The following is a 12,484-nucleotide window of genomic DNA, read 5'->3' as shown; positions in this document are numbered from 1 at the left end:
GCTCTGCACATGGTAAGTGCTCAATAAATACCACTGATTGACTGATTGATTACCTGAGGTAATGCCAGAGTAAGGCCACGGGGTCTCGAGTGGAGAGGAAGGCATCTCACCCTCGGCCTCCACGGGCAGCCCGACAGCCGGGTGGGCTTCCTTCGGAGCGGCAAGGCGCTTTCCACGGTCACCGCCCCCGAGGCTCCGGTGCTCACCTCTGGAACGGTCCGGCGTTCCTCAGCGCCGCCTCCACCTGGTCCGCCCCGGCCCGGGCCAGGTCGGCCACGGTGACCAAGCCAGCCGTGTAGAGGGCTCTGGCCCGCTGGGCGTTGAGCAGGGACACGCGGACCAGGTCGCACAGCTCCCGCTGGACGCCGAACGACAGGCGGTTCTGAAACTGGCAGAGCAGCTGCTCCATGTTGTGCCAGCCCAGGCGGTTAGAGAACACCGTCACCATCCCTGCAAGAGAGGCGGCGCTGACCGATGGCATGGCTTCGGTTACCGATACCCCGTGATACCTGCCGTGCCCAACGCCCAGTGCTTGGAGAGAACCCAGCCGGCAAATGACACATTCCCTCCCCGCACGGAGCTCGCCTTCTAAATGGTGGTGGCATTTGTTAAGTGCTCACTACGCGCCAAGCACTGTACTAAGCGTTGGGATAGATACAAGATGGATACAAGAGAAGCAGCGTGGCTCAGTGGAAAGAGCCCGGGCTTTGGAGTCAGAGGTCATGGGTTCAAATCTCAGCTCCGCCAATTGTCAGCTGGGTGACTTTGGGCAAGTCACTTCACTTCTCTGGGCCTCAGTTCCCTCATCTGTCAAATGGGGATTAAGACTGTGAGCGCCCCGTGGGACAGCCTGATCACCTTGTAACCTCCCCAGCGCTTAGAACAGTGCTTTGCACATAGTAAGCGCTTAATAAATGCCATCATCATCATTATTATTATACAAGCTAATCAAGTTGGACCCAGTCCCTGTCCCACATGGGGCTCAGAGTCTTACTCCCCATTTTACAGATGAGGCAACTGAGGCACAGAGAAGTGAAGCAACTTGTCCAAGGTCACACAGCAGACAAGTGGCGAAGCCAGGACTAGGATCCAGGTCCTTCTGACTCCCAGTCCCGTGGTCTTTCCCAAATGATAATATTTCCCAAACTAATAATCCATGGAATAAATTAAGAGCAGGTGCACTACACATTAAAGGACTCAGGACAGTCACCTCTTCTCAGAACACCGGGGTTTTTGGCGGAGGACTACCAGGCTCAACAATCCCCGGAGCCAGTATCCCAACATCAATTCATCAGCTACCTACCAACCTACCTACTAGGGTCAAACTGGCTTCCCCTGAGGGTTCCTGCCAGGCAGAACTCACCTGCATACGTAGCCGCTGACTGCTGGAGAGACTGAATCTGCCCCCGGGTGCAGCCGAATTTCTCAGTCATTTCCTTGAGGGGAACTTCGTTGATTAAATCTAGCAGGGCCAGACTGGTGAAAAACCTGTTGGACACATTCATACCTGATTTGCCCAACTTGATTTGCTTATATTCACCTCGGTGCTTCGCACAATGCCTGATACATAGTAAGCGCTTAACGAATATCACAATTATTATTAAGAATGGAGGATGGGTCTACTAAGGCCCGGATGCAGGGCCCGAACAAGGGTGAAACAGGCTACTGTGGCCAGTCAACGCAGCCCCGACCCCCGCTAATCCCTCGAGCCAGGTGGTTTCCGAATCTCCCATTCTGGGACGATGCCTGCTTAGATGCTGAACAAGAGGGACAGGTCATGAAGCGTCCCTACACTGAAAGACAGTTTACGCTAAGCGCTGTAGTCATGCTTTAAAGTGACTATTATTGCAACAGCTATATCTCTCTGCTTCAGTCCAGATAAGCAGCTTTGAGTAGATCCGGGAGAGCAGAGTGGTGAGGGAAAGCGGGCTACACCAAGTCTAGTGTCCCCCCCAGAAAATAATGAATCGATGCATTCCCAAGATCCAAAAACCACATAAACAGATCCCAAAATGGACAATAAAGCCAGGTGCATGACCAAATAGTCACTTCAAGCTGTAACAATGATAAAAGGTTGTTTCATTAGGTGTTATTTATGCAAACACTCCTATTAAATTTTCCAAATGTGAGGTTTTGTGTCATTTTCTGTGAGAAGGTACCTTAGGTTTCCAGACTAGAGATCAATCATCATTTACGCTAGATCCATCGGCCATTATCTTAAGCTAAACCAAAAAGCGTTTGATTGCCCTATTCGAGCCCGTCAAAATACTTCAGAGACTGAGGGGGGAGGGAAGGGAGGGTGTTTAAATCTAGGCAAGCTCAGCTGGTGTTCTCCAAGTGAGAGTGGGCTGTAAGAAATACCTTCAAGAAAATTCAAGAGTATCGTCTCAAGGATACCTGCATTCAAACACAGACGCCTAATAATAACTGTGGTTTTGTGCTAAACTGTGCTTAGTACAGTGCTCTGTACACAGTAAGCGCTCAGTAAATACGATTGAATGAATGAATGGTATCTGTTAAGGGCTTAAGCGGTCAAGCATTGTTCTTCTAAGTGATGAGGAAGAATGATCAGGTCAATCAGTCCCAGTACAAATGCAGGGCTCACAATCTTACTGTAGTATTATATTCTCCCAAGCGCCTACTAAATCTAAGTAGGAGAGAGATTAACTGTGGAATCCCCATTTAGACTTTTGCCCATCGCCATCTAACCTTCCCAAGTCTCCCTGCCCATTCATTCATTCATTCAATTGTATTTGTTGAGCGCTTACTGTGTGCAGAGCACGGTATTAAGCGCTTGGGAGAGAGCACCATATAACAATAAGCAGACACATTCCCCGCCCACAACGAGCTTACAGTCTAGACGGGGAAAACGTACGTGTCAGAAGTGGGGTGTCCACCTTTCACGCCCTTACCTTTTGTGGATGGCCATTTGTCGGTGCTGTTTCTCCGTCTTCGCCACAATTTTTCCTTTCACCGAGCGGGCCAGGAACCCTTCTTCAATCCCCACTAGCTCAGCCACCCGCTTCATCGAGGTGGGTAGCTTCTCCCACAGGCAGAAGAATTGGTACCAGTCGATCGTAATCCAGTCCTCGTACACAGGCGTGACCTAGGAGGGGGAAAGGGGGCCCGAGGCCCCAGGGAGGAAGTGAGTCGTCTTCGCCACCTTCACCCCGCTGAGCCTCCGGGCGGGGGTGACTGGCGGCCCAGCCTATTAACTTGAACTCTTATCTGGAACACCAGCCGACGGCTCGCGGGTCCCCCGACCAGCTGCGGAAACCCTAGAGCTGGTGGGACAGAAACCAGAGAAAAAACCTGCCCTGTCCTGCCTTGTTCAGACTTCTCTCTGTTCAGACTTCCTCCCCTGCCCACAATGGAGGAGCTGGTAAGGGAGGCTGGGGCTTTCAAAAGAAAGGACAGGGACTGTGTCCAACCTGATTAACTAGTATCTACCCCTCTAGACTGTAAGCTCTTTGTGGGCAGGGAATGTGTCTGTTTACTGTATTCGCCCAAGAGTGATCTGTACACAGTAAGCACACTATAAAAACGACTGAATGAATGAATACCCCAGTGATAGTAGAATGCCTGGCACATAGTAAGCACTTAATAAATACCATTAAAAAAAAGAGAGAGGCCTTATTCAGGTGAAGCTACAGCTGGCACGATGTGGGTCATGGGGATGAAGATATCAACAGCTAATCCCCGGAAGGCATGCTCTCCTGTCAGCAGTCGCGCACAAGTCATCAGAAATTTGGCATTTGGAATTTTCAATTCCGCAGCTATTCAGGACACGACTCCTGAGCTAAACGTTACAGGTAAGAGGACCCCACACTGGGAGCGGGAAGTAACTCCGGCTGGGCTGTTGTGGACAGGGAATGTGTCTGTTTCTTGTCGCACTGTACTCTCCCAAGAGCTTAGTGTACAGTGCTCTGCCCACAATAAGTACTCAATAAATACAATTGAATGACTGAATGAATGGAATCCAACAGCACCAGGGTAAACTAGGAAAGTATTCAGAAACAAATGGAATGAGGCTCAGGCAGCAGGGAAGAGGTACAGCTGGGCAGGGTAGTTCATGCTCAGAAGAAAAAAGAAATTCCTCAGACGGAGAATGGGATCAAAAAGCTAGGAAGCAAGTCCAGCAGACCACTCAGAAAAGCCTGACGCATCCTGAGATGCGTCAATAGAGGGGTGGAGGCAGTCTCTGAGAATTCAAGCGGTCAATGAATCCTATTTATTGAGCACTTACTGCGTGAAGTGCACTGTATGTACTTGGGGAGAGTACAATAGAACAGAGACACGTTCCCTGCCCACGAGGAGCTTACAAATCTAGGGAATGGGAGGGAAAACCCTTCTTTCATGATCAGAACTCCTCAAGGAGAAAGTGCTTACTTTTCACTGGGACTGTGGGGCGGGAGGTCGGGGTGCAGAGAGTGGCAAAGCTCCTGAGAGCAAAAGAACTCAAAAGCCACCAGTGGGTTTTCTCAGCCCTAAAGCCACTGGAGGTTCGTCTCAGTCCTAACCGGAAAGTCCCCGGTCTCGTCAGTTTTGTTTTTTTTTTTAAATGGAATTCGTTAAGTGCTTACCACGTGCCAGGCACTGACCTAAGCACTGGGGGGTCAATACAAGCTAAGCGGGTTGGACAGAGTCCAGGTCACGCAAGGGGCTCATGGTCCTAATCCCAACTTTACAGACGAGGGAACCGAGGCACAGGGAAGTGAAGTGACTTGCCCGTGGCTACGCAGCAGACAAGTGGCAGAAACAGGATTAGAACCCAGGTCCTACTGACTCATTTCATTCATTCATTCAGTCAGTCGTATTTATTGAGCGCTTACTGTGTGCACAGCACTGGACTAAGCCGGGCTCTTTCAACTAGGCCATGCTGCTGTGCCAAGTATCTTTACAGGGTTCTAACCTCCACTGAGCGTAAAGGAATCGGCTTAGAAAAAAATGGTTTTTCTTATCTGTCCAAGCCCATCTGCAGGTCATCCGCATTTCAAATGTCAACCGCATTTCATCCGCATGTCAAATGCATGCATGAAATGCATTTGCATGTCATCCCTCTAGACTCTGAGCCCGTTGTTGGGTAGGGACAACGGGCTCTATATGTTATATGTGTCTCTTTATGTTGCCAACTTGTACTTCCCAGGCGTTTAGTATAGTGCTCTGCAAACAGTAAGCGCTCAATAAATACGATTGAATGAATGAATGAATGAATCCAGCCAGGGGGGATAGGTCACGCCAATTATGAAGCCACTACCCTTTCAGGCTGGTGATTCGATGCTTGGCATTTCCTCCACACCCTCCCGGAGAAGCTAGAAGACAAAGTACCTACCAGGTAGAGGATATGTAGGTCGTTCTCCAGGACGAACCCCTTCATAGCCCTCTGCAGGTCAGCAAAAACCCCCAGAGCCTCCGTCGGTGACAGCGAGGAAGAGAGGGTAGCTAAGCCCAGATGGGTTGGCTGATACACTTTCCCTGAGAGAGAAGCGAGTGTTACAACTCAAAAGAGCAAGACCCAAGCGAGCATCGACTTCTGCTCTTGGTGTCCCCACACAGAACGCTACCACCACACAGCAGGGGGAAGTGGGACGATTACCTTTATCTTCGCCGGCTTCGCAGACCTGGATGAATTCGTTCTCCAGCAGCCACGCCACACAGGCCTCGATCGCTCCCTGCTCGACGGTGTCCTGATCCCCTGGGGCTGCCCGCTGGCCCTCACGCAGGCTGGCCGCCAAAAGGGTGCAGGAGGCATAGGTCTGCACCTCCTGGGCCGTGCTGGCCACCCCGCCGACTATTATCTACGACAGGAGGGTTTTGACCAGAGGGCCAGGGAAGAGCAGGGTGATTTTGCCCAAGGCTTGGTCCGGCTGAGTGGGGTAGAGGGTCACGCTCCCACGGGCACCCTCGATGGGGACAGGTGAATTCTGGCAAAGAGACGAGTTAGGGGCCTTGGCTCCAAAGTAAACGAGAAGGAAAAATTTTTGGAACCAGCCTCTGGGATGCTGGAGAGAATTGGGGCAATGAGTTTCTTGAGGCCAATGGCCCATCACTCAGTAGAACTTGTTCCTCTGCATCTGCATCCTCTCTGGAACGCACGTGTGCACTGGGGCCCATTCAGGGAGAGGAGGGGCGGATGAGGGGATAAGCCAGGGACACCCTGGGTTCCCCGACGGCAAGGGGCACAGGGTCTTCGACCCACTGCCCCTGATTTGAGGCAGACACAACCCTCTGAGAAACGGGGTGGGGAGTGAGGGCAAGGAGTCGTCTAAGGACTCGGTGGTCAAACCCAGCAAACCTCGAAAGGGGCAGCACTAGGAGCTGGGGACAGGGATTGGGGTGAGGAGCCTAAGAGCCAAGTTCCCCCGCCCTGCCATGCTCGGACATGGAGTCCCCCCACCTCCCCTGGCTGTCCACCTTGCAGACCAGGAACCAACCCCGGCCCGGAGGGCATACAGCAGAGGAAACCAAGCAATCGCTTCGCTCCTCTAATGCTAACATTCACACTGTACCTCCCACCTCTTCTATCCCGCTATGGACCTCTCGCTCAGGTCCTGCCTCTGGCCCGGAATGCCCTCCCTCTTCATATCCGACAATCACTCTCCCTCGTTTCAAAGCCTTTTTGAAGGCACACCTCCTCCAAGAGGCCTTCCCTGACTAAACCCTCCTTTTTGCGTCACCCTGACTTGCTCCCTTTTTATTCATCCCCCCTGGGAGGATGAATCCCCCCTCTCACGCTCACACCACTTAATGTCCATATCTGTAACTTTATTTATATTGTCTGTCTCCCCCTCTAGATTGTAAGCTGGCTGTGTGGAGGCAATGTGTCCATTATATTGTTCCACTATCCTCTCCCAAGAGCTTAGTACAGCGCTCTGCCCACTATAAACTCTCAATAAATACGACTGACTGACTGCAGATCTCCCATCCTTCCTGCCAGCGGAGCGAAAGGACCTCTCTCGCCCGGCGTGCCATACCTCCAAGATGGCTCGGATCATGCTGGTCGTCATCTCTTCCCCAGCTCCGGTCCGCAGGCAGCTGCGGATGGGCTTTAGGGACCCCTGGAGCAGAGCGATGCCTTTTGACTTCTCGGAGTTCTTGCACACTAAGATGCTCTCACCTACGGCCAAAAGCGTTCCTGCATTTGTGGCACGCTACGGTGTTTCTGGCAGACAGCGGGAGGAGGAAGAAAAAGGAGGAAGGAGGAAGAGGAGGAAGGAGGGGGGAGGAGGGAGGAAGAAAAAAGAGGAGGAGTGCACTCCCTTTTCATAATTACCTCATACAAAGAACCTCAGGGAAGTGAAAGCGAGGACACTGAGTGGACACTGAATGGCCAGAAGAACCTGGGCCACACCTGCTCAGTAGGGGGTCCTCAGCCCAGGCCCTTTAGACAAGCCACTGCAAGGCTGACAAATGATGGGATTGCCAATAAGTTGGTTACAGCCAATGGGTTCCCTGATCATGGCCCTCCCCATTCCTGGGAAGCTTTGGCTATCCCCTCTGGGGCCACTAGCCACCCCCCCAGCCCTCCGGAAGAAGGCCGAGAGCCATGGGAAGGGCAGGGATGAGTGGGGAACCTGTTTTAGTGTGGTCACTTTGAGAATCCACACAAGAATCCACTTTGAGAATCCAGCATGGACAAGTTCCTATGCTGGGGCTTCCTCCCTCACATGAGTTACTTTGGCAATATGATTCAACTGACCATTTCCTAGCGAATTAAAAGAAATGAGTCAAGGCATGTGGTTCGGTCTTGGGAAGAAACTCCGGTCCAAATTACCTGGAAATAACGAATCCCAACCCATAAAAGTCATAAAAATGACTTTGTCTTAAGGCCAGTAATCCGAAGCAGTGTTGCTTAGTGGAAAGAGCCTGGGCCTGGAATGAGGACCTGGGTTCTAATCCCACCTCTGCTGCTTGCCTGTTGTGTGACCTTTGGCAAGTCACTTAACTTTCCTGGGCCTCAGTTCCCTCAACTTTAAAATGGGGATTCAATCCCTGTTCTCCCTCCTACTTACAGTGGGAGTCCCAACTGAGGCTTGATGATCTTGTGTCTACTCCAGCACTTAGTAGAGTGCGTGGCATGTAATCGTGCTTTATACCACAATTATTATTATAATTATCCGAAGACTACAGGACCAGATAACAACAATAATGGTGTTTGTTAAGTGCCTACTCTGTGCCACGGACTGTACTAAGTGCTGGGGTGGGTAGAGGATAATGAGTTTGAGCACAGTCCCTGTCCAACTGGGGCTCGCAGTCTAAAGGATCTCGATTAGCCTCAAATTGCGACTCGTGGCTCAGGGCGAGCTGGGGTCAGCCGAACCTTAGCGAACAGCCCCGAGGCCCCCTGCCCACTTACCAACTGTGTCCACGCCCTTCCTGCCAGCCCTGCCAGCCATCTGCTTGTACGTGAGGATGTCAAGCGGCCGGCCGCCGAACATGGGGGTGCGGATGATCACGCGACGGGCGGGCAAGTTCACGCCCGAGGAAAGGGTGGAGGTGGCCACCAGCGCCCGAACGAGCCCCTGCCGAAAAGCCCCCTCGATAATGTCCCGCTCGTCGAAAGTGAGGCCTGGACGGAGTAGGGGAGAGAGGAGGGGAGAGGCGTTGCTAGAAAGACCTCAAGGCCAGGACAGGGCCCCCCGGCTGGGCCCCGTCAGGGCAGGCCGAAGCCCCAGGACACTCTGAAGGAGGAACGGGATACCGCCCCTGGACTCGGAAAATGATGGAAGCAGGACCCGGATCGGGGGATCCCCACCCCCTGCGGTTTGCTCGCCAGGAGGCTGTGAATGAGCAGAGCGCCTGGGCAGCAGGGGAAGGTCAGCAGGATCCACAGACCGCTCAGACCCGAGGGGAGGTGGCGGGACCAGCCGGGAATACCTGCGTGGTGGAACGCCACACCCCACAGAACAGTCCGCTGGAGCACCGGGTCCAGCCCCGAAGGCGAGCGCTTTAATTGGTCCGTCACCTCCCGGAGCCCCGCTTGGTCCAGGAAGACTGGGGCAGGATGGGATGGATCTAGCGAAAGAAGATATGGCTCCAGCTGTCGCCGAGACCCCCGGCGACGGCGGTGGTGGCCCCCGCTGCGGGCCCTCGGCACCCACCCTCGGCCTGGCGCCGTTGCAGGTTGTAGAACTCGCGGGCTATGATGTCGGCCAGCTTCTCACACCAGCTCTTGGACGGGCAAAAGATTAAGACAGAATGGCCTTGGTGGATGACTTCATAGCACAAACTGACAACGTGGTCCTCATCGCCCTGAAGGGAAGAGAAGGATTACCAGCAGAACCAGAGAAGCAGCGTGGCCTACTGGAAAGAACCTGGACTTGCTGGGAGTCAAAAGGGCCTGGGTTCTAATCCCAGATCCACCATTTGATGGAACTTGATGGAACCTCAGTTATCTCATTTGTAAAATGAGGATTAAGACTGTGAGCCCTAAGGGGTCAGAGATTGGGTCCAACCTGATTCTCCTGTATCAGTCTCAGTGCTTAGCACAGTGCCTGGCACATAGTTAAGCCCTAAACAAATACCACAAGAAATAAAATTAAAACCCACCCCCTCCTCTGATTCCCAGGACCTCTACTGCTCACACGGCGATCCCTGGCTACAGATTCCCCTTTAAAAGCAACACCGCCACTTCAATCCAAGAACCAGAGATTGAATCCATTGCACCAAACTATCCTCCAAATCCATTTACTCGGGCAGCTGTGCCAATCGATCTATCAGTTGTATTCATTGAGCGCTTCCTGCATGCAGAACACTGGACTAGACACTCGGAAGACTACAATATAACAGCTAGTACACATGTTTCCTGCCCGCGAAGGCATTACAATCTTGAGGGGAACGATCGTGTGAGTTTCCGGTTCCAGGACGGGAAAGAAAACGGAAAGGCGGGGGTGTTCGGGCCTGAATTAAAACAGAAATGACTATGGAAGTTCTCTGGATGCATTACTGAATCTCTCAAAATCCTGATAATTACAACTGCTTGACACTGGACCTCAAACACCCAGAGAACACAGGGGATGCCAAGACACAGAGAATTCGGTCCTGGCTGCATGGAGAGGGCACCAGGTGCTCTCAAGGAGAGGTAAGGGAGACCCATCACACTGACTGGACCAAAATGGGAGGCTCTTGTTGAATCCGTGAAGGGTCCAAATTGCAGAAGGCATTTATGGGGAATCCCTCTCTAAAACAGCTTGACCATTTTGAGTCTGCAGGTCCTCTGGCAGTCCGAGCCACGCCATTTGAGCGTGGTCCCACTTTCTCGGGTCGTCCTTAGGTGGGCGGGCGGCCAGATGGACGGAAAGGCAGAGGACTCTCCAAGCCAGAGTGCCGACAGAAGCTGGTGGGTTTCCCTTCCCCCCGTTACCGCAGCCCAGTGGAACCCCCAAACCGGACTCGATCTTCTTCGTCATCACCCATGGGACAAAGCGGGGTGACGGCGGGGTTGGGAGCAGGGCTGATCCAGGAGATTTACCTTGACCCGGAGCACCGGCTGGATCTCCCGAACCAGGTTCAGGGAGGCATCGTAGACCGCGCCGCCGATCTTCACCCGCTCCAGAAGTGGCACCGGGCGGAAGTCCGTTTGGTACAGCTCGGCGTCCAACCAGGATGCCAAGAGACCCAGGTTAGGGAGAGTGGCACTCATGCCCACTATCTGAACACCTTCATGGAAATCATCTGGTGAGCTGGACTGGCTAAAATACACACAAACACACCGCCTAGGTTATGATTATCAGCAACAGTAAAGTTTGGATTCTTATTCAATTGCACATCTACTGATCTTTCTTCTCTCTACTGCCAACCGACCCATTTTACTCCACAGAATGTTTCACCCTACCCTGTCAGAAAGCAGCATTTAGCTCCTGGCATCCAGCAAACTGAGGATCTCTGGGGATTCCACATGTTTATGGAGGCGCAACGTTCCTTGGATGAAGAACAATAGGAACTTTCTACTCCAAATGAAATTCAAAGTGGAGCGTTCTCTTTTCTGTCGGAACTTTCTATTCCCCAACCCACGTTCACCCGAGTTCAGAAAAAAATGGACGGGGTTGATGGGTGCGCTTCAATTTTTTGACAGCAGTCCGGTCAAATCAAATCAGGACTCAAATTCAAGTGAGGATTGGGTGTCACTTTAGTCTCTGAGTTAGGCTCAAAAAATGGATTATTTACTATCAACCAATCAACAATGGAAGAAGCAGGATGGTTGAGTGGATACAGAACAGGCCTGGGAGTTAGAGGGACCTGGGATCTAATCCCAGCTCTGCTATTCATCTGCTATATGACCTTGGGCAAGTCACTTTACTTCTCTGGGCCTCAGTTCCCTCACCTGTAACATGGGGATTAAGACTGTGAGCCCCATATGGTACATGAACTGTGTCCAACCTGATTAGCTTGTATCTACTCCAGTGCGTAACACAGTGCCTGGCACATAGTAAGCACTTAACAAATGCCATTAGAAAAAAAAAAAATCCCATTCACTGCCTTGATATCAGTTCTCTCTCTACCTGGGACTGTGGGACAGGGACTATGTCCCTGTATCCTATATCAACTATAATGCTTAGTACAGTGCTTGCACTTGGATTTGTACCCTTTATTCACCCCACCTTTACTCCCACGACACTCATGGACATATCCGGAATTTATTTAATGTCTGCCTCTCCCACTAGACTGTAAACCCTTGTGGGCAGGGAACGTGCCTACCAACTCTTTTCGTCAAGTTCTCTCCCAAGCGCTCAGTACAGTGATCCGCACACAATAAGGACTCAATAAGTATGATCAATTGATTGCTAGAGCATCTGCTATGAGCAGGGCCCTCTACTAAGCGCTTGCAAGTACCTGCAGTAGAGTTAGTAGGGATGACCTTTCCCTCAAGGAGCTGACCCCCTAACCGGGGAGATGACCGCTAATGTCCAACATGAAACCCAAGATTGTCAAGGCCTGGGTTCGTGAGCCAAACGGGATCAGATCGGGGTCACTTCCCGGAAGCGGTTTCCAGGACTATACTGGACTTGACTGGGAAACCAAATCCCAGTGACCCCGGGAGAAACCCGGCTGCCCTGGCCCCGGTTTACCCCTAGCCCACCTGGCGGCAGTTCTCCACGTTACGAAGCGGACCTTGGTCAGCAGAAGCTCCAATAGATAGCCCCGATGGGCGTCTCCCAGCATATGCAGCTCGTCCACCACCACCATCCCTGAACCGAAGAGGAGGAGGCTTGGTTTCAGGGAGGGGCCGGCTCTAGGACGTGGGTTGGGGGGGACCAGGTCCGGCCTGCCAATCGCTGCGTTCCGGCCCCCGCCGCCTCTAGCAGAGGCCGAATCCACTTGACCGGGGCCTTGAGGGCCACAGAGGGTGAGAAGGAGGGGGCAGAGCGTGCTGCCGGCAGGGGTGGACTCTACCCGCTTCCACTTCGGCCGGCTCTTGGAGGTGGTGGGCAGGAGAAGCCAACCCCGGCAAGGGGGCTGTTTCAAACGAAACATGCAACCATTC

General features: G+C 52.5%; 1 protein-coding gene across 1 annotated transcript in view; it reads right to left on the bottom strand.

The window, feature by feature from the left end:
- POLQ (DNA polymerase theta) overlaps positions 1 to 12,484 on the bottom strand; it is a 34,612-nt gene that overhangs the window by 16,269 nt on the left and 5,859 nt on the right. The window contains exons 5-15 of the mRNA XM_038757847.1: positions 12,080 to 12,188; positions 10,472 to 10,691; positions 9,102 to 9,252; positions 8,878 to 9,015; positions 8,357 to 8,569; positions 6,975 to 7,117; positions 5,597 to 5,798; positions 5,333 to 5,475; positions 2,913 to 3,106; positions 1,364 to 1,488; positions 207 to 450 (exon numbers count right to left, since the gene is read on the bottom strand). Coding sequence (XP_038613775.1) covers positions 207 to 450; positions 1,364 to 1,488; positions 2,913 to 3,106; positions 5,333 to 5,475; positions 5,597 to 5,798; positions 6,975 to 7,117; positions 8,357 to 8,569; positions 8,878 to 9,015; positions 9,102 to 9,252; positions 10,472 to 10,691; positions 12,080 to 12,188 — 1,882 coding nt within the window. The remainder of the gene's footprint in view (positions 1 to 206; positions 451 to 1,363; positions 1,489 to 2,912; positions 3,107 to 5,332; positions 5,476 to 5,596; positions 5,799 to 6,974; positions 7,118 to 8,356; positions 8,570 to 8,877; positions 9,016 to 9,101; positions 9,253 to 10,471; positions 10,692 to 12,079; positions 12,189 to 12,484) is intronic.

This window comes from Tachyglossus aculeatus, chromosome 16 (genome assembly GCF_015852505.1).
Source record: "Tachyglossus aculeatus isolate mTacAcu1 chromosome 16, mTacAcu1.pri, whole genome shotgun sequence".
In the NCBI taxonomy this organism is placed as follows: domain Eukaryota; kingdom Metazoa; phylum Chordata; class Mammalia; order Monotremata; family Tachyglossidae; genus Tachyglossus; species Tachyglossus aculeatus.
Note: the sequence above shows the minus strand (reverse complement) of the source record. Positions and strands in the feature narration are given on the sequence as shown.